Source organism: Chelonoidis abingdonii, chromosome 2 (genome assembly GCF_003597395.2).
Source record: "Chelonoidis abingdonii isolate Lonesome George chromosome 2, CheloAbing_2.0, whole genome shotgun sequence".
Classification (NCBI taxonomy): domain Eukaryota; kingdom Metazoa; phylum Chordata; order Testudines; family Testudinidae; genus Chelonoidis; species Chelonoidis abingdonii.
Window position 1 is genome coordinate 287,711,069 of NC_133770.1, and position 22,575 is coordinate 287,733,643.

Sequence of the window (22,575 nt, forward strand, 5' to 3'; positions counted from 1 at the left end):
TACCAGGATGGTGTGTGTGTCGGGGGGAATCTTCAGCACTGTCAAAGTAAGGGGGTCACACCTGGGTCACATGCATTTACCAATGCAGCTTTTTTTCAGTCATTCCTAAAATACTTCTGGGGTTCTCAGGACATTACTCACCACTCATTTTTCACCCTTGTGCTTATCAAAGTTATAAGAACCCCTGGCTGTGTTTTTCAGTTTGGCAGATCAGTTACACAATTCATGCACGTAGTAGAAGCCCTAAAGGGTCAACTTTTGCTATTTCCACACAGCACAGATACCTCCTTAATCTAGGGGAAAACCATAGCGATTATAATTTCAGACACCAATACAGTATATGGTAACTGTTGGTAAATGCTGAGAATTTAATGGTGTCCTGTAAGGATGCATCATCTTCTCAGATATAAGAGAAAAGACAAAACCTGGGAACAGCGTACTACAATAGGAGTTAAGAAAAGTTACAATCTGGTAGGGAGGAAGGCACAATCTCCAGAAATCAGGCACTATATGGCCATTTTTAGACCTACAGCTGCTTGTTTCTTCCAAATCAGAAAAGTATAATGGGATAAAAGGGGCTGAACCCACACTGAAAAGTTTAGTGATGATTAGGACATCCCAGAGGAAGAACTGGCTAGGGAAAGGGGTGGAGTCTTACCTTTCTGAGGTGCGGGGTTTGATCCTCAGCTGGGGTCTTTCAGAGTTGGTGTCTTGTGTATATGAAATTCTGTCCAATTGCTTTCCTTTTTATAACATGTTTCTATAATAAAAATCTTGGGACATTCACTTCATGTACAATGGTTTACATTAAAAAGGAAGCACTTACATCATGAGTGCACCATGATCATGCTGCACATTCTAGAAACAAGAATATACAGTAATTTATGGAGGGAAGAATGTGGTTCAAATCAGTGTGTAATACCTAGAATAGGTCCAATTCTTTCCTGATCTTAAATCCCATGCAACTCCAACAACCTCAGTTCAGGGCCCAATTATCTATAAGGAACATTGAAATTCTAGGTAAAGAAAACACTTGAACACAATGTTTTTAAAACAAGAGAGAAGAGAAGTCAATAAACACTAGTCAAGCTGCATTCAGGTTATGATGTAACCTTTACATATAATTATCTATTTATTTTTCTGTTGTAGAATTCATCATATTTAGTAAGATAAACAGTAATTTCCTTCCCCAAGCTGCAGCAAGTACAAATACTGTTATCTAATACAAAGCAATTCAAGCCTTACATTGCCGTAGGTTTGCCTGACAGTGATATATTAGAATTAAAAATAAAAATCTGTCATGGACAGTAGATGTGCAAAATCTATTTGAAAATAATTTACTTGAGAATTTGTAAGTGATGCATGGCAAATTAGTTTTTCCATTTTTTCCCACAGCCAGATATTACTGCAAGCAATGGCTTAATTAATTCAGAAAGGGTTCCTGGTAATAGTGTGAATCTGTTACCATTTAAGATGTTGATGCTCCTCCAAATGTGGTTTTAATGGCAAATGGGCCATGAAGTTACTAGTTGAAAAATTTTAAAAAGAAAAATATTTTTGCAACTGCGTTTCCTGGCCTTCATGTAATGGCAAGAGTCATCTCTGCAAATTAACAATGCATTTTAATTGTAAAGCACAATACAAGTTAATTTGATAGATTACCCCAGTCCATATACTAAATGCATCAGTTGCTTTTATATTATGTTAAATGGCTACCAAGCAATTCATGGCTACTTCCATTTAAAGTCAGGCAGATGTTTCTTAAGGAAAAAAACACCTCATTTTTGATCTGGTTTAGTTTAACCAAGCATCACAAGTAGCTGATACAGTTACACCGTCCACCAGACAGACCCCAGTCCTGTAAACATGAAGTCAATGGGAACTACTTGTGTCCTTGAAGGGAAGAACATGTGTAAGTGTTTGCAAGATTGGGGCCACATCTACTATAGCTAGCTCCAAGATGCAGGATTTTTATTCCACTAGAAATGAAGAAGCTACTGTAAATACACAAGGAAAGCATCTAGCTCTAAATTCCAACAAATGCAATGCGGCTCATAAGGAGCAACCCTCAGTGGCACGGTCAGGGTTTGACTCCCAGGAAGAAGCAGTCATTGAACATTTGCAATTTAATATAATTTAGGGCAAACGACAAGAGGACAGTAGTAGCAAAGTGCAGGCGTTAACTCAGTGTGTCATCTGTCTCTCTTACTCAGCCATATTCAAGTGCTGCTTTCAAACCAGAAAGGTTGGTAATACCTCTAACTCAATGGCTCTCAAACTCTTTTTTACTGGTGACCTCTTTCACATAGCAAGCCTCTGAGTGTGACTCCCCCCTTTATAAATATATAAAAAGTGTTTTTAATTTAACATCATTATAAATGCTGGAGGCAAAGTGGGGTTTGGAGTGGAGGCTATCAGCTCATGAACCCCCACGTCATTGCCTTGTGACCCCCTAGGGGTCCTGACCCCCAGTTTGAGAACCTCTGCTCTAACTCAAGTAAGTGGTCACACTGACTTCAGTGGCTACTTCCTTGAATAAGGATTACTTGCTGGAATAAAAAGTTTTTGCAGGAGCAGACACTTTTTACTCCATCGGCATGAAGCAGCATCCTCTAGCTCGCTGCAAAAGGAAGTATTTCTTGTAAAACACATATAGAAATTAGCTGCATTTAAAGCAAAGAATGGTGTGATGCTGTATGATTGAAATATGACCATGTATAACATTGATATTGCCACTGTTAAGACAATTGCAACAAATCTTGTACAAAGTATGTCATGTGTCAATGGAAAAGTTATGATTTGCTAAAGAAGATTATCCCGTTTAAATCCATGTATCACCACTGTAGCTGAAGTTATGAATATTAGCTATATACCTGTATCTCAAATGTGTTTGCTCCTGGGGTAACACCCACAAGGCAGTTTATATCCAGTCTAGCCAGCCATTGTGAATGGACTGTTCAAGCTTGAGGACCCATCAAAGACACTTTACTCTCACAATGGGCCATAGCCCAGCTATCTCTTCTTGCTGATGCCTCAGCCTCCAAGGGGCCAGTGGTTACCCCTGTGAGTCAGCAAGCCCTGTAAGGACATGTGATATGCTCATGTGACCTGGACTCCATCTTGTGCCAGTAACCTTCCACAAACAAAGGCTTTGAGCTGTGTTTTGAACCAGTAAATTTCCAGGCACATGGCGAAGGGTATAAAAGATCCCTGAAATAACTCAATTTTGCCTCTTTCCTGCTCTGAACCTCTGGACTTACAACTAAAAGGAGCATACTGGACTATTGACTGAGGACCTTCCATTCTTCTGGAAGTTACCAGAGACTTTACAACCCGGCAATCTATACCATCATTGCTACAAACCTGCTAGAAGAGCATTGCCATTAATGTATGTATATGATCTAGTAACCATTTTAACTCTCCTTTTTCTTTTATGATTAAACCTTTAGATTTTAGCGGCTGGGAATGTGGCTGATTTCTTGAGATCAGGAGAACTTTTTGATGAAATTGGTTTTCAGTAACTACTCATCATAAAGTCTAGTGTCTGAGTGGTGAAACGGGCCAGAATGCCTAAGGAGATTGGATTTTTGACTTCCTTGTTAACCAGTGTGGTGAAACAGAAGTTCACATTTGTTACTGGCTTGGTAGAACTCATGATAGAATAACCCAGTTTGAAGTGAGTCTGCCCTGTTTGTCAGCAGTTTGTCCTGAAACTGGCACTCTCAGCTGTGACCCACTGAGGCACGGCGACAAATGGAACATGACAATTCTGCATTATTAATAGTTTTTATAGCTTAGATACAAAAACATTTGATCAGAAATAACTGCAAGGACCAAGCTGAAAATCTGAAGCTATGTACAGGCAGTAGCTAAGAATCTTTAAACTCTTCCAGTATACATACATTTCATAATTTTTGTACAAGTTCTTTTACACCATCATAGCAGTATATTTACAAACATGTCTATTTTAATACATATTAACAAAAATCTTTTATGGCATATACATTTAAAACAAAATGAAACAATGTTTCATTGCGTTGACACAGGGGTTTGGTTTCACTGCATGGTACTTTACAGTCATTATTCAAGGAGATGATCATAGTTCCTATTCTCCAAGTATTTAAATCATAACCAGTTCACTGCCATCCAGAATTAATGTATATTGCTGGCAGTACCTCACAGTACCAAAGCATCATCTCACATGCATATACCAGTGTCAGTCTGTGACATCCTTCTGATTACAGCTCACGGCTTTCAATTTGATTGCCAGGGCCACAATCCTACAAACACGTAAGCATATGCATTACATATGAGTGGTCTCATTTACTTCAGTGAGAGTATTCAGATGGAAGTGAAGCATGTGCCTACATATTTATAAGATTGGAGTCTAATTTTGTTAGCGGTTTTATTTCTAGTATATCTGGAAGGTGGGAGTGGTTTATTTTCCCATTTAACCAACATTTCAGAATTTATTATGCCCCTTTAATGCTTTTTTATACAGTTCCATAATTATGTTGTATCCTGCTATCAGACACGAGCTCTTTATTGTTACCAAGGCCAATATTCAGCCACCCTCACTCAGGCTTAGTCTCCAATGAAATAAATGGGATTACTCAAGAAGTAAGGCACTAGTCAAAGTGAGCAAAGGGAGGACAATATGGCGCAGAATTATTACAGGTGCCACAGCTCTACCTCATTGCTGTGTCCCCTCCCCCACCCCATACTTAAGGGAAGGCACAGCACAGCAGGGGGATTAAAGTCATCTAGAATGTTACAGAATCCAAACCATGCAAACCGTTTTTGTATTTCTCATTTGATTACTGTTGCTTTGAAAGACAGTATAATTTTCATTTCTTGAAACAATGCATCAGGCTCAAGGAGGAAAAGAAAAATCCCAGTTTGTGGCTGAAAATAAATCATTACGCCAAATCTGCACTAATTCAGCAGAGACAACAATTCAGACAACTGCTTTTCAGGTGTGTACTGCGTTTTTTAAGGTTATTTAGGCCCTGATTCTGCAAACACGTGAGCAGATGGTTAGCTTTATGCATGTGAGTAGTCCCATTGACTTGAAGGGGACTACTCACCTGAATAGAGTTAAACACGTGGAAATGTTTGCAGGTTCACAGGCTTGTATGTTGTAATTTCACATCTAGGATCTAGAATAGGAACATTACTGTACACATAACGCTCTTCTTTCTTTGACAATTCATAGCTGAGTAAACATGAGTGGGGAAAAGAACACCCTTGAAAGATAAAAGGTGCTGAAAAAATCCCAGTGAAAGGGTTGAATGACCTCTAAATCCATGTGGCTGAGTTTAGATGTACAATCTTCTTGAAGTGCATATGATACTAAAGGCAGGTATCAAATAAAAAAAACCAAAACCTGGAAGTTTTCCTAGGAAGCTATCCAAAGTCTCTATCAGCCCACTTTTCTTGTGCATTCTGGCTTACGTTTTGTAGCAAGATGACATAGATATTGTTTTGTTACCCTGAGGGTAAATGGCTTTGAACTCACCAACTATATTTCTGAGGATTTGCAGGATATAATTTAAATACATTTTTAGAAGTGTCAGAATATTTCCTCTTGAAAGTATAAAAACATGAGCGTTTTTCAGCAGCCTATATGAAGCTCATTGTACAGAATGTGTTACCTATTGGCAAAATGCCGGCAGCCTGATCATTGAAAATTCAGAGTTTGGCTTCAGCAGTACTGTTTAGCCATTGCCTACAAATATTTTTTCTAGATTTCCTGAACAGATTGTTCCACTGTCTGTTCTTCTATGGGCTGCATAGCTTCCTGCACATAAACTATAAACTCAGAGGCCTCTCCACCCTGTGTGTATACTGTCACTGTCTCAATTCCTTCCACTTCATCTGATGAGACTACCAGGTGATGCTGTTCAGCCAGCTCCACTGATGCCTGCTGCAAAGTTTCTTGAATCATTACAGTATGATTGGCTGATTGCTCCTCTTCTTTCACCTAAAAAGAAATAAAGAGTTTATACAGGCTCCAGCTTTTAAATAAATGAAATGATTATGTGGTGATCAAAGCCCGTGTATTAGGTGAACATGCTAGAAACCAAACAGGTATTTCTTGAAAGCATCTATCAGATGTATACTGTAAATTTATAGTAAGTACCTTTGACTACAGGAATTTATTACAATTCTTTACGTTATACATTTACATGTAAATCTGGAATAATTCCATTGAAGTCACTGGAGTTATTCATGATTTCCAGTGGCATAATTTAAATAAGGATCTGTCCCAGAATACTCTATCTATGCCATGCATCAGAATAACCTGTACAATATTTTACACAAAATGCTCAGGACTAGAAATGTTCAAACTTTAACATTTTTGCAAAAGCTCACTCTTTTTGGTCAAAGTTTTGACAAAAAATTAATTGACAAAAAAAACTTCAGAGTATTTCAACCAGCTCTGTTTGGGAGTCAGTCACAAAATCACATCAATAACACTGCACATCAATTTAAAGAACAGATCTTCATTCACCACCGGATCCATACAACATACAGAACTCATCTGCAGTTCTGAACACAGTGTTCCAGTCCACAGGTGAAAGTAAAAATGTTATGATGCTTCAGTCATTTACAACAAGCAGCATAATCTCTCAAAAAGTAATAATTAAAAAAAAACAAGCACGAAGGGAGCAAGAGGATGGAACTGTCATTTTTCTGTATAAAAGAAAAGTGCAGTTTTTTTTAAAAACATTCTCTAGATAATACTGCTGTGCTCAGTAAAGAGGACAGTTTCATCTGTAAGCAGGATCATAAGTAACAAGTCTGCTGCTCCATGTAATTAATTTAGATTGTCTCCTTTTTTAAAAAAAAGACACAGTCCTTATTAAAGATTGTTTGTTTCATTTAACCTGAACAAATGTTTTGTAAAATGATTCCCCTCTCCCCCCTCCCCCGGAGATAAATAATGATTTATTTCACACTGGGAAAATATAAAGTGATATTCACTCTGCAATGAATGCTAGACTCATATCTCCAACTATATCAATAAATTCCCTACTTATAACAAGAACATGGGAAAATGGGAATAATGCTAGCTCAGCTAGATCCCAGGATACAGAGCAAAAGTCCACGGCATTTCAGGCAAATACACAAAGCATAATAAAAGAGGAGATAAAAATTGATTGCTACGTTATTATTTTCTTGTATCCCACTGTGTACTATAGCACAAAGTCAGGAGACTCTTCTTTCTCTGAGGATAGAGTCTGGCTCTGTATCTGATGGTAACATTGAACATATACAAAATAACGGCAACTTAAAGAAAGAAAAGAGGTCAGCCAGGTATAAAGCATGTCTTCTACAAAATTAAGCAGATAAGAAAAAGGGCTTGTTATTTAAATTAGCAGAGAAGTGGTGACCTAATATGTTTTTTCCAACTCTAATGTATAACACTTCTATAACAGCGTAATAGAAATGAAACAATCAAGTTCAAGGAAACACTTGATGGTCAATACTCTTATCCCCACTAGCTGGGGGAAAAAACTCTACAATGAAGATTTGAAGCATGTGTTTGAGCCCTAGGGCAGAGGACGGCAAGGATAGAAGCAGCTCTACATTCACCATGTTTTCTTGACAATCTTTTCTAACCTGATGGTTTTTCTAACTATTCATCCTTGTCTTTATACACTGACTTTTCCTTTAACTTTTTATTCCATATTAAACTTGCACTCAATTCAGCAGGCTACACAAAGCCCTTGGTCAAACAATAACAAGGAAGTTCAGGTGTTAAATTATCTGGAGGGGGCCCACTGTCTGTATGTCTGTGATATACTGGTGTGAATACACTGGGGTTCCATCTGATAAAGGATTTAACTCCTGAAAATTCTTGCTATTGTCATTTACCTTAATGGAATAGCAGAACGTAACAGAGCAGAATTTGGTTCTACGAGTTCAGATGAAGTTTCGCCTGAGGAAGGACAACAAATTGGGTTAGACTGCAGAGTTCGGGATGCAGAGAAGTGCTTCTACTGTACCCATTTCCAGAATAGCTGAGTGTTACTGCTAAAACAATCAGCTCTAACATAGTTGAAACTGAGAGCTAAGGCCAAAATTTTAAAGTTTGGGAAGTGATTTTGGATGCCTTGCTTGAACATGTTTAAAGGCTCTGCATCTACTGTCTGAAAATCGGGCCTAAATTTTTGAAAGGTAAAAGACCAAGTCCACTTGCAAAAATACGTACACCACAGGGGGGAGGATAGCTCAGTGGTTTGAGCAGTGGCCTGCTAAACCCAGGGTTGAGAGTTCAATCCTTGAGGGGGCCACATAGGGATCTGGGGCAAAAATCAGTACTTAGTCCTGCTAGTGAAGGCAGAGGGCTGGATTCCATGACCTTTCAAGGTCCCTTCCAGTTTTAGGAGACAGGTATATCTCCAATTATTTATTTTTGTTCATTTACCTCCAGCACCCACTTTGGTTTATGTTTGGAAGGATATCTACACAAACAGAAAAGGTTGACTTTTTTTTAAAAAAAGATGAATGCTTAAATTTTGAAGAGAGAAGTGAATCTAGAGAGAAATCTCCATTCACATGATCATCACCTCCTCTCATGAGACTAATTAATTGCTCCAGTAGCTGATCCAGTGTGAAAGGAAGGGCTCCACACAAAAGGCACTATTCAAAAATATAAAGGCCAGACAAACCTCTAATCACTAGAGGATTCAGACAGGGAGCTGAATTCCAGGCAATTGAAATCCCACATCTCGCTGTGAAACCGGCACACAAACAGCAATGCTTGACACAAGTTATATTTCGAAAAGGACTCTAGTTCACTCTAACTTGCGCTTTGTTATTGCAGCACACACAATCTTCTAACAATGGGGCTCAGCCCAGGAGAATGTCAATGAATGTAATGCCAGCTGCAAGCAAGCATAATGCAATCTGAATGGAAGTTTGGATCGCCTTGTTTTGGTCATACTAAATCAAAACTCATACATAATTTTTAACATAGTCTTGTGTGTGTACATAAATAAAGAACAGTTGACGTGAAAATAAAATGAAAAGAACACAGAATCTTATTCAATTCAATGGCAGCAATCTAATACTTATTCAATTATATTATTTGGAAACGAAAATTGCGCATAAAGAATGTTAAATTAACCATCCCACCTGCCTTTATTCGTGTGTTTTTATTGCCCTGGGCATACAGAGTAAAGATGACTTAATGCTCTTATTCTTGTGTTCCTCGCTTTTGGTATCTCTTTGGGACAGCTATCAGTAATCCTTTTAGTTTGACAAATTGCTGTGTTACTTGGGCTATTTACATTTCAAATCAACTCAGTATTTACAGGCATTCTACTTGGTCCCTATTAGACTGTTCCACAGGGTATAATATTGTAAATTTACATTCCTCAAATGGGAGAGACAGTGGGGCTGCTGCCATCAAAATGAATGGAGATGCCACTTTCAATTCTTTTTATTGTCATCTCCATTTTTTCCAAGGCTACCAACCATGACCTCTTTTCTGTTTGAGAGGCATCTGGTCCTTTATCATTCCTTAAAGAATAGCAACAGGAATTTGATGATATGCTCTATTGGCATATTAAATCAATTCAGTAAATAAATAAAATAAATTAATGGAGGATACCCATCTCATAGAGCTGGAAGGGACCTGAAGGGTGATCAAATCCAGCCCCCTGCCTTCACTAGCAGGACCAAGTACTGATTTAGCCCCAGATCCCTAAGTGAATTGAACTCACAACCCTAAAGGACTGAACTCACAACCCTAGGTTTAGCAGGCTAATGCTCAAACCACTGAGCTATCCCTACTTGCACAGATGTGTTTTATGGACTAAGTCCCAATCTCAAAGGCAAAACTCCCAATGGCTTCAATAGGACCAGGATTTGACTCTAAGTGCAAATAACTAAAAACTGCTTATATGTACCTATAAACAACATACAAGTATGGATAGCTGTTGATTAAAGAAATAACAGCCTCTAACACTAGGCAATCATATAGAAAGAAAGTCTATTTTTGCTTTAATTTGAGTAAAAAAGCTATTTAATAATAGACATGAAAGTCCCGCCACTAAAGAAGGTGGAAAGAAAATGCTAACAACCAAACAGTAACATTGTCTCCTTCTGACGAGAGGGCCTGACCCGAAGAAGCAATGAACATCCCAAAGCTTCCACTGAAGTCAGCAGGACTTGCTCAACATCTAAAGACCTGATCCAAAGCCTACAGTGGTCAATGAGAGTCTTTCTATTGATTTCGGGGACTTCCGATCAGAACCTCTCAATTTAAGGGAGAGAAGCATGTTTAAGCAGACTGAACTAATTAATTCCAGGCCTAACACTGGGTGAAACAGACAAAATATTATGCACATAGTCACTTAAATAAATCTCAAGACACTACAATAAAAAAAAAATACAAGAAACTACAAACAAGTAAAAGAAAAGAATATATATCCATCCTTGAACTGCAAATGGCACCAGAATAATAAGAGTGGCCAGTCCGTGGTTTTTTCCTGGCATACAATTTCCTTGTTTTGTTCAATGCACGTTTAAAATGGTTCAAGCAAAATAATTTGAATTAAAAACAAAATCTTAAACAGAATACACATTGAAAAAGATGAATAAAACCAACTCTCGGGTTTGATCACATGAACCTGATTAATAAAATAAAATAGTAATAAGTAAGGCATAATTGACACACAATCTAATCTTTTGAGAAAAACGGGTGCACATTTACTTTTTGAATTTTGTGATTTTAAAGCAGGAGGGAGAATCCCCTAGAACCCCGACAATGATGGGAGGAGGGGAAGAGCCAGCTTCACATTTAAATACCATGGACATGTAAAAAGAAGTTTCCTTAGAAATTAGGTGCTTGGATTAACCCCTCACGGTGCAGAGAGAATGCAGCCTACACACCTTGTGTGCCAGCAGGGGCTGCTGCATCCACAGGTAGACTTCCTTCTGAGAAGGTCAGGTGCTGTTTGCATTGCCTTCATCCCTAGGGATTGCACCAGGTAAGACCAATCTTGATATATGTGGCCAGGGATCCACAGGAACCTTGCTGGCAGAGGATACTTGGGGAATGTACAAGCCCTGGCCAAAATCCCTCCACAGCTAGCTCTGCCCACTTATGAGGGACTGCCTGCCTGCTCTATGCCTCAGAGCAGAGGTTTCCTACAACTCCTCTCTTGGTGAGCTTTCCACTATTGGGAATAAATGCACTCTCACTTATGCTGGTGCCAGGGTTGAATTAAGCCCGAAGTGTGTAGATGAGATTAAGGGTATGTCTACACTGCAAAGAAAAACCCACAGCACCAAGTCCCAGAGCCCAAGCCAACTGACTGCTAAAAACACCAGTGTAGACATTCCTACTCAGGCTGGAACCTGGGCTCTGAGACCCTCAACCCTCACCATGTTTCACAGCCCTGGTTCCAGCCTGAGCGGGAACATCTATGCTACTATTTTTAACCTTGCTGCTTGAGCCCCATGAACCCAAGTCGACTGACCTGGGCTCTGAGCCTCTGTGCTGCAGGTGATTCTTTGAAGCATAGACCCTTAATGTGCAGTAGTTTTAGACATGATGGCCATACTAATACCATCAGGTGCCTATTTTTGAAGACAAGTTACAGTATAAAATTCTATGCTGTGGTTTTCTTCAAACTGATGCATAATCGTTGCTTTGCATTAGTACTTCTGGCACTTTGAAACAGGCTGCTGTTGCCCCAGCAGGACTTTCCTGGAACCTGAAGTGGCTAGGAAATGAGAGGATGGAGGGAAACAAAATAAAAGGGGAAATGATTGAAAAGCCAATATTTTCTTATGCTTGTTAAAAAATCCAACTTGTAGGACAAGCCAACCCTGTGGAAATACTGTAGCATGTATAGTGTTTAGCCAATGATACGGTAAGGGGATACATTTACACTAAAAATCAAGTGTTTGCCGTGCTAAGTTACAAAGCAGCTAAGCATTTTGTCCAATTTAGATCTAGTTCCACTCTAAAGTTCAGAGATAGTAGGAAGATTAATCTAGCAAGTGGGTTTGGGGTGGGAGGAAGAAGAAGAGCATAGAGAATGGAGCAACTTTCTCCTGTTGTTATTATTTATTATTTATATTACCATAGTATCAAGGAGCCCCAGTTAGGCACCAGGACCTTGTTGTGCTCCGTGCTGCACAAACAGAAAAGAAAACAACAGTATCTGCCCCAGAGAGCTTACAAGTATAAGATAAGAGCCTACAGATGGATGCAGACAGACTGAGGGAGGAAGTATGAGGAAACAACAAGACAATACTGGTCAGGATGACAGACAGTGATATCAGCATACCAGCAGCCTAAACCACTGTCAACATTTTTGTAGGCATCAAAAGAAAGTAGAGTTTTAAGGAAAAATTTAAAGAAAAATAATGAGTTAGCCTGGACAGAAGGAGGCAGGTCTGGAGTACAGAGGTAGACCTATGAGTTGTTACCATAGAGATGGTCTTTGTGAATTTGTGTTTGCAGTTGAGAGTACCAGAGATAAGGTGTAAAGTGAGAAGAGAGGGGGATCAAATGCAGAGCCCTGTGGGTCCCCCCAAGAATGTTGCAAGAGGTGTATGTAGGACCCATGGATCTTGAAAGGTGTGTTGTGGGGGAGGGAGGGTTGATCATTGTAGCAGGAGAGATATGTCTGCAGGTTTTGCATTTGTTGTCATGGCAGGGTCTGGTGCCCCTGTGATTTGATGGGTCCTAGTCTGTGGGGAGCTTGCTTCTGATGATGATCTTTGTGAGATTGGGTGGTTGTTTGAAGGACTAAAGAGGAGGTTCAGGAAAGATTTCTTTCAGGATGTGGTTCCCATCAGGTATGGGTTGTAACTGTTTATAATCCATACGGGTTCCAGTGTGGGATGATAGGTGACAACTAGGGGTGTACTGTACTAAAGCAGATTTTCTCAGGGTATTTGGGTGGCCCGTTCCTAGATGCGATGAGACCAGTATGGCTACAGTAACACTACAAACAACTTTCACATATAGGACAGTTAATATCAAACTTTGAATGGAGGCAGAGTCAATGTCCTGATTAGCACTGGAACTGATGAAACTCTGTGTGTGTGTGTGTGCATGGGTTGGGGGGGTGAATAATCATAAATAAATACAAATCATGTAGAAAAGAAGGCCATAAATGAGATCAGTAGGGCAACTGTTCCTGGGACATTACAGTATGTTTACCATATTTCAGACCCAGGAATGAATCAGTATTTCAGTAAAAGTAAATTGAAAAGCTGAACAAGAGAATCCATCTGTATTATGTGAATACTAAAATACCCTGAGGTGAAACTTGACATAGGGATGGGAGTCTGAATAGGCTGCTGGTTAAAAAACTGATGGAGAGAATTATTTGAATTTGCACACCAGCTGGAAGTTGTGTTGAGACTGTTTATACACAAATCTGTACAGATAAGAAAATCTGCATCTGAAAATAAGAACGGCCATACTGGGTCAGACCAATGGTCCATCTAGCTCAGTACGTTGTCCTCCGACAGTGGCCAGTGCCATTTGTTTCAGAGGGAATGAGTGGGACAGGGCAATTTTGAGTGATCCATCCTTTGTTGTCCAGTCCCTGCCTCTGGAAGTTGGAGATTATGGGACCCTCTTAGCTAATAACCATTGATGGATCTAACTTCCATGAATGTGTCTAATTCTGTCTTGACCTTTGGCTCTGGCATTCGGACTCTGACCACCAGGCAGATCGCCTACGATCTGGTCTTCTGACACCAATTAAGATTGCACAGGGGTGTGCACATCCTGATATGGAGTGCTCATAGGGGAACGTCTTGAAAAAAGAATACATACTACTAGACCTTTTTTCCCTTTAAAAAACAAAACAAGTAAACAAACCAACCCACAAGATTACTGAATTTATGCCCTAGAACGCTTCATTTGAAAGCTTTGTTAGCCAAGGCACTAACAGTGACCCTACAATGCATGGTATAGAAGTGCCTGGACTTTTAAGGTGTATGCTTTGTAAATCTCCTCTATAGTATGTGGAAATCTAGAGTTTTTGAGGACATCGGAACTTATGAAAGGAGCTAAAACAGACTATATGTAAATATACCTATGATCATATAGGGAAAAGCTGATGAATTCTCATTAATGACTTGGATAATGGAGTAGGGAGTATGCTTATAAAATTTGTGGATGACATCAAGCTGGGACACGTTGCAAGCACTTTGGAGGACACAATTAAAATTGAAAATTACCTTGACAAATTAGAGAACTGGTCTGAAATCAACAAGATAGATTTCAATAAAGACAAGTGCAGAGTACTTCACTTGTGAAGTAAAAATCAAACGCACAACTACAAAATGGGGAACAGCTGGCTATGTGGTAGTACCGGTGAAAGGGACTGGGGGTGAATTTTGGATCACATGACTAATATAATTCTGGTTGCATTAAAAGGAGTGTCATAGGTAAGATAGAGGAGGTAACTGTCCTGCTGCACTCAGCACCAGTAAGGCCTCAGCTGGAGTACCGAATCCAGGTCTGTGCACCATTTTTAAAGAAAGATGTGGACAAACTGGAGAAAATCCCAAGGATAGCAACACAAATGATAAAATGTTTAAAAAAATGTGTCCTATTAGAACAGGTTAAAAAATGAATGTTTAATTTTGAGAAAAGACTGATAACATTCTTCAAATATGTTATCGGCTGTTATAAAGATAATGGTGATCAATTGTTTTCCATGTCAGCTGAAGGTAGGACAAGAAGTAATGGGTTTAATCTGCAGCAAGGGAGATTTATTTTAGAGATTAGGAAAAGCTTTCTAACTATAATGGTAGTTAAGCTCTGAAATAGGCTTCCAAGGGAGGTTGTAAAATCCTCATGACCAGAGCTCTTTTAAGAAAAGCTTGGACAAACACCTCTCAGGGATGGTTTAGGTTTACTTGGTCCTGCCTCATCAAAGGGAGCTGGACTTGCAGACTTCAAGGTCCCTTCCAGCCCTACATTTCCATAATTTTATGCATACTTACCTTAAACATAGCTGGGTGAGGATAACAACAGGGGATTAAAAAAATCTAAAGACATGCAGAGACAAAAAGGTAGCTTTATTTGGTAAAGTTTTAACATTATTTAAAGGAAAGAGTTTGCAAGACAGAAAACAAAGTTGTCATTTGGTATTCTGTTGAAAAAAATTTCAGATACTAAGCTAGCATAATTTTGCACCACCATTATATTTTTCTCCAGTTCTGTGCAGCAGACTGGGAGCTATTTTCCCTCAGAAATGTGTCCAAAATAAAGTTCACTTACTAAAAATAATATGTGTTTTAGAAAATGTATGTGAATATTTACATAGGCAATAAATACTTCCTGCAGGTACCGATTTTACCAATAGCAATTTAAGCAAAGAAAGTCATTTAAGCAATTGAGGAAAGAACTGATTTATTCCTATTTTAATCTTAATGAAATGTATATTAAAAAACAAAAACAAACAAAACCCTGAGGTGCTATGTTAGTGTGACCACATCAAACTAGTATGGATTTTTTTAAATATACATTTTATTAGAATTTACATTTTTCTGGGCTAGTATGGTGTGTGCATTAATCCTACTGCATGAATAGCGTGTACTTATACTCCTATGTACACCTTTCAGACAGATACACTGTGAGCCAGCAAAAGTGAAAATTAAGTAAAGTCATTATTACTAGGGGTTAAAGCTTGGGTCTTTCTTTACACCTTTCAAACTCTTAAGACTTTCAGTTAAAAAAATTGAGTCAAATCAACTCTTTAAAAGACATGGAATTTGCTTTTCTTGGCTTTAGAAAATGTTGATTTACTTGAATAATATTCCTTGAAAAAAACAAACAGTCTTAAATTGCAGTGGATCAGTAGGGGAGTGTGTTCTCCATTCTTTATTTTCTGTGCCACGTTTTTTTCATAGCCTCTGTTCTCACTGAATTGTGCTTCTCCGCCCCCCCTACACATTGTTTTTGTCTTTTTCTACCATCCTTTATTAACTACTTAGTCTCTCTTACCCTTTATTAGTTTATTTCCCAATCACTCTTTAGTTCTAAGTCTCCTTCTTTCTTCAATCTGTTTCTCTGCTTCACTACTGTCTCTCTACTCTCCCTTTAACAGATACAGACCAATTCAAGTGCTGTGCCACAAAGAAAGCTCCTCATCAGATCTTTTCCTGGATAAGATTCTAATTGGAGCATTAGTACTGAAGTGGCTTGAAACTGACAAGATTGAACTTCTGTTCCCCCAATGCTGTCAGACCTGCAGCCATAGAGTCTTGTCAATTTCAGACCACTCTGGTAATGCTCCAGACTGACATCTTCATTTCTTCTCAGGCGTTTGATGCATATTTCCTAGTAGCAGCTGTACATTTTCATAGCTGTCAAGCAATCAATTTTTCCCAGTGTAGGTATCAATATACTCCTAAGCTCGATAACATTTTCTACACTAGCTCTCAGCAAAGGCTGAACTAAGGCAATTCAGGGCTGTAGGTACAACCTACATAGGCCCTTCAGTGGCTTCACACCTATGTCACAGCCTCACCTTGTCCTGGACTGCTCTTTTTTGGGGCAGCAGCAGCTTTCAGAGTTAAGATAAATGGGACCAGTTCACATCTTTCGGCCCTACAATTTCAACCCGTGTGCCGATTTAGGCTGGAATTGGTTACACTTGGGCCACATTTTCTTTGCATCCATGAGGGTTGCAAACATAACTTTCTAAACAAAAGCTGAGATTCTGATTCGGTCATGTGACTCCAGGAGACACATGTGAGGTTAGACAGCCTATCCCCTAAGAACAGCTATACTGCGTCAGACCCATGGTCCATCTAGCCTAGTATCATGTCTTCCAATAGTGGCCAATGCCAGGTGCTTCAGAGGGAATGAACAGAACAGGAAATCAAGTGACCCTTCCCGTCATCCACTCGCAGCATCTGGCAATCAGAGGCTAGGGACACCTATAGTTTTGGCCTTCACAACATCCTCTGGCAAGGAGTTCCACAGGTTGACTATGTGTTGTGTGAAAAAGTACTTCCTTTTGTTCGTTTTAAACCTGCTGCCTATTAATTTCACGGGGTGACCCCTGGTTCCTGTGTTATGTGAAGGGATAAATAACACTTCCTTATTCACTTTCTCCACACCAGTCACGATTTTATAGACCTCTATTGTATCCTCTCTTAGTTCTCTCTTTTCCAAGCAGTAAAGTTCCAGTCTTTTTAATCTCTACTAATACGGAAGCTGTTCCAGACCCTTAATAAATTTTATTGCCCTTCTCTGTACCTTCTCCAGTTCTAACATCTCTTTTTTGAGATAAGGTAACTAAAACTCCGCGTAGTATTCAAGGTATTGGCGTACCATAGATTTTATAGTGGCGTTATGATATTTTTGGTCTTATTACCTTTCCCTTTCCTAATGGATCCTAACAGACTGTTGGCTTTTTTACTGCTGCTGCACGTTGTTTTCAAGCGAAAATGAGGCCGCCCGAAAACAACATGGTGAAGAGCTGTGGAAGCCTAACTGAAAAACCTGGGGCACAGCTGGGGAACCACTGAAAGACTTGCCAGAAACAGACAGGAGTGGAGGAGCTTCGTTGCTGCCCTAAACACCAGAGACATAATGGGAACATGATGACGATAATGATGAGGCACACCGAGTGGCTGTTTTCAGAGAACTATCCACACTGACTCCAAGATCTCTTTCCTGAGTGGTAATAGCTAATTTAGACCCCATCATTTTGTATATAAAGTTCGGATTATGTTTTCCAATATGCATTACTTTGCATTTATCAACATTGGATTTCATCTGACATTTTGTTGTCAAGTCACCCAGTTTTGTGAGATCCCTTTGCAACTCTTTGCTGTCAGCTTTGGACTTAACTATCTTGGCAAATTTTGCCACCTCGTTGTTTACCTCTTTTTCAAAATCATTTATGAATAGCATTAGTCCCAGTATAGATGCGTGAGGGGCACCTCTATCTCCATTCTGAAACCTGACCCCTTAATCTGGTCTTGCTTTCGGCTATGTCATAGTATACCTCCACCTTGTAAAATATATCCTATCAGACTACACATCACAGCTTCATGGAAACAAGGCAGTGTAAAACGATATGTTCTTTTCCACCTCACCAGAATTAAGAAATATATTAAGAAATGACTACACAATCGAAAAAGGATGATTAGATTTGATATCTAGTAATATATTGTCAGGACTCAAAACGCTACGATAAGACTGCTCCTACTGAAGTCAATGGCAAACATCCCATTCCCTTCAAGAGGAGCAGGCATCTGATGGAGCTCATAATGTAGGATTTTGCAAGTACTAAACACTGAATCATTAGGATTGAAATTAAAACATCATGGTTCGAGGGACAAGAGCAAAAAATGTCCAGAGGTCAAGTATGAAAGACTGAGTTAGTTCCTGGATAAAAGTTGGAAGGAACAATGTACTGGGAGAAGAAGACTCAGGGATGACAGTGGAAAAAAGATTATTCTATTATGTAACAACGTGTGGGGAAAATTCAGCAAGAGTTTGTTATTTTTAAAAACTCCATGTGTTCTAAACACTTAAGGCTTAGAAGAAAGTTCATAATGCAAATATAGAAATATGAAAACAACTTTGAAGGACTAACAAATATTCAGGGAAAAGGCTGACAGCACACCTTCAGTGTGCATGAAAAAGAAAAGTGGGTTTCTAAGGAAAAAATTACATAAAAATAATACAAGAAATAGGAGTATCTGAAATAAATGTTGTTTTAGAAAAAGAAGAACCAAACTTTTAAGCAAGGACTCAGTCAGGCCATTAAAAGACCAAGGTGGGAACTTAGTGACAGATGATGCTGATATACTGCTGATACCGAGTGATTTTTTTCCCAACAATCCACATGAGAAATTCAAGGTCTTAGGATAGAAAGTGAAATCAAATTTTCAGTGGGAAAGTGAAATATGATCATGTCTTAAAATCACAACAGGGAGAAGAATTAGGAATTCAGAGTAATTAAAAGTTGACAAAGCATCAGGCTCAAGCCAGCTATAAAAAAAATTGCTGTCCAAGGCTTTTCTCTTGTCCATGGTAAGACAAGTAGCAGATGACTTAGCAGAGTCATGTTAATGCTGTTTAAAGTTTTTAAAAGATCAAGAAAAATGGACTGGATTATAATCTTAAAAGCAATCCTCTGGTGGGAAGGAAGACAAACAAGAGGCCAGATAATATGACTACATTGAATATACAGAATTTGGTAAAAGATTATCAGCGTGAATACAGGGAATAAAGAATATGCTTGTGGACAAGTAAGTAGTTGAACTGGTAGACAAAAAAAAGTAGGTTTCACAGTAGGTCTAGGAAAAGATTGTGAATCTACAACACAAATTACATCAGAATGAATAAACCTGTTACAGAAGAATGCACAGAAATGCTGCTTTAAAAACTGGTATTTGTACTTTCCAAGGATAGAATGAGGTAATCTACCATGACTCAGTTTCAGGTTCATTTTTCTTCCTGGGCCAATTCTACCTCTATGTGACCTCAATTCAGGACACAATTGGTTTTTTATGTTTGTTGGACAATGGAAATATTGAAAAAGATGCAGGAAAGGAGGAGCAAAAGGATTCTAGGATTTGATACAAGATCAGCGCTTATACTAATTTGGCATCAGGGCTAGCAGAAAAGAAGAACGAGAGATCACACTGAAGTGTAAAAGGGAAGGGAAAAGAACTGATTTATGTCAAGCTGTTTAAGATTGTAAACTCAGTGGCAAGGGGCTGTAGGTTGAAAAGTGAAGGAGTGAATTCCTTTCTAATACAAACTGCCTTTCTCTACTAAGTTGCAAGAAAGTAGGAGTGTTCAAGGCACAAGATGTTTGTGTTTAAGATGATGAGAAAAAAATTGATTTGGAGGAAAAAAGAGTAATTGAAATAATAATTTTTTAAAAGTTTTGTGGTTTACAGTTGCAGTTTCTTATTGGCAGCATTTCAGGAAAATGTTAATTCTCCTCACTTTTTCACTGAAAAAAGGTCCCATTACTTAAAACAAAATAATTTTAATTAATATTGTTTGTGATGGGGTCTCAACCCTGCACTGGTCAAGTGAGGGTAAACGAATCACTTTGGGCCCCAGAGGCCCTGCCCCCTTGTCCCTGCTGTCCATGTTCCCTGTGGAGGGACCAGATAAAAGGAAACTCATCAGCTCAGTTGTGGCTGGCTGAGGAAGAGGATGGATGTGTGCCACAGACTCCTGCTGAAGAACTGTCAGCTCTCCAGACTGCCAAGGGGGGTTATCCCGGACTATGCTATGGAAAGTCCACCAGCTACTGGGAAAGACAGAGACGCCAAGCTGCTGCCTGTGGAGGACAGCTCCGAAGTGGGCTCAAGGGTAGGAAGTGACCCAGGCAATGCATTGGGAACCAACACTTGAATCCTTAATAAGAAATTTAACGGTTTCCCAGGGCCCTGGGTTGGAACCCAGTGGAGTAGGGTGGGCCAGGGTTTCCCTATTCTTACCCCACGCTTGCCACTAGGTGTTACCACAGGGGATCTGGGTTTTTTTGCCCCCCCGCCCAAGGTGCTGTAGCCAAATTAGGACTGGCCAGCATGGACAACACGAAGGACTCTTTACCAGGAGGCCTGAAACTGCAAGAAGATATGCTGTTGTGACACCAAATGGGGGCAACTCCTCCTTTTCACACAGCACCGCATGACCTGGATATAAAGTAAGAAGATCTAGCTACAGATAATTCTTAGCCACTTCATTCCTATTTTATATATATAAATTATGGGGATGTTGGCAGTGACTCCATTGTTATAGCTGTTTTGTAATTTGCACTTAAAGCAGGACTGAAATCCCTGTTTTTCACTTTAAAGATTGAATGTAGTCTCCAAATTTGGCAGAGTAACTCTTCATGAGCCAAATAAATTTCTACCTAATTTTTTAGTAAAATATTTACTAACTTGTGCAGAGGAAACATTTTTGAAGTGATCCTTTTAAAATGAGCCAGAGGATGTTGTGAAGGCCAAGACTATGACAGGGTTCAAAGAAGAACTAGATAAGTTCATGGAGTATAGGTCCATCAGTGGTTATTGGCCAGGATGGGCATGGATAGTGTCCCTAGTCTCTTTCCCAGAAGCTGGAATGGACGACAGGGGATGTATCACTTGGTGTTTACCTGTTCTGTTCGTTTCCTCTGGGGTACCTGGCATTGGCCACTGTCAGAAGACAGGATACTGGGCTAGATGGACCTTTGGTCTGACCCAGTGTGGCCATTCTTGTGTTCTTTTTGAAATGTTGCCATTTCCATTGCACTTCTTTGGGTTCCCCTGGCTAAACAACTGCATTCCCCACAAACACTGAACTTCACACAGACATACTCATGCTGATAACATCTTGGATAATTTGAAAATGTAAAAATTAAACATTAAGAATCAGTGCTTGTATTCAAGATAAATAACTGAGTTTGGGCAAGATTAGCCAAAGGAACTTCTTAGATCCTACAGCTACTTCTATCTCCTCAGGCTGCCATCCTGAGACATCAGTTGTGCTTTGAGGAGCCAAGCTAGTAAGAATGAGGAAGGAGAGATGAGCTGGTATGTAGAGGAGCAGGAGGCAGAATGAGTGTGCTATGTTTACAGAGCACTGTGAGGCCTGGCTCAAGCCTACCTCCTCTTGTGTCAACACACCAATTGTGCTCACCTAGCTTCACTGAATGTCCCATTTTAAAAATTAAGAATTGCAAAATTTAATTTTAATAGTTTGACAGCCCTGGGGATTGATGTCCTAATAATCCTCAGGACAGAAGCACATGGGCATTTTCCTGCCAATGTGACTCAGCTTAGAGATGGAGAGCCCAATTCTCAGATCAGGTGGTAGTTCAGTATAAAGCCTTCTCAAACTGCAGTTATTCTACTGAGCCAGCCACCAGAGCAGCTAATTATGTGGTGCATGTACTCATGAGCTCCTTATGGGCACCTGAGTCCCATCAATAACACTTTCACAGTTAGAAAACAGAGTGGGCAGTAGAGTTCTCCCACAGCGCAACACATTCTTAGGGCTAGAGTGTCAACACTTTTTGGGAGGAGGAGGGTGGCGGCGATAGGCACTCCGGAATAGGGTTACTGTGACTCATGTCTGTGCACTGCAGTGTGGAGGCCGGAGCACTAAATTTGAGCATGGATCAGAAAATCCTTAACCTAGGATTAAAATGCTAAGTAGACTCTCAAGCCCAGGGTTCCCTGACAGAGGTCAGCTGACTCAAGTTCCACTAACCCTAGTCTTACATTGCTGTGTAGACTAACTCTGGAAGGCATGAGAGATTGCACAGGGCTTTGGGGAAACAGGAGAAGGTGAATAGGGATGTGGGGGACTATGGGGAACCAAGATTTGAGGTCAGTGTGCTGGGAGTGGGATGGCACCTGTGAGGAGGAGTTTAGTGCTCCTTTGCCAAACTGAGTTAAGATTACTATATTAGCTAGGAGACGTTTGAAGAACTCAAGTTATTGCACAGTTCAGCAGATGTTTTGTCCCTATGGGTGCTTAACTGAATGTCAGTACACTCTCGACCGAAGATTGTAAACAGCAATGTTTGTGGGTTTGTGCCTGTACATAGCAGT

The 22,575-nt window shown here is 39.6% G+C and overlaps 1 protein-coding gene across 5 annotated transcripts in view; it reads right to left on the reverse strand.

Annotated features, from left to right (window-relative positions):
- Positions 1 to 3,767: 3,767 nt before the first annotated feature.
- Positions 3,768 to 22,575, reverse strand: part of ZFAT (zinc finger and AT-hook domain containing) — a 301,679-nt gene continuing 282,871 nt past the window's right edge. For all 5 annotated transcript variants that reach the window (XM_075063271.1, XM_075063272.1, XM_075063270.1 and 2 more), the window contains one exon: positions 3,768 to 5,983. In XM_075063271.1, the coding sequence (XP_074919372.1) occupies positions 5,744 to 5,983 (240 nt within the window). In that variant the 3' untranslated portion in view covers positions 3,768 to 5,743. The remainder of the gene's footprint in view (positions 5,984 to 22,575) is intronic.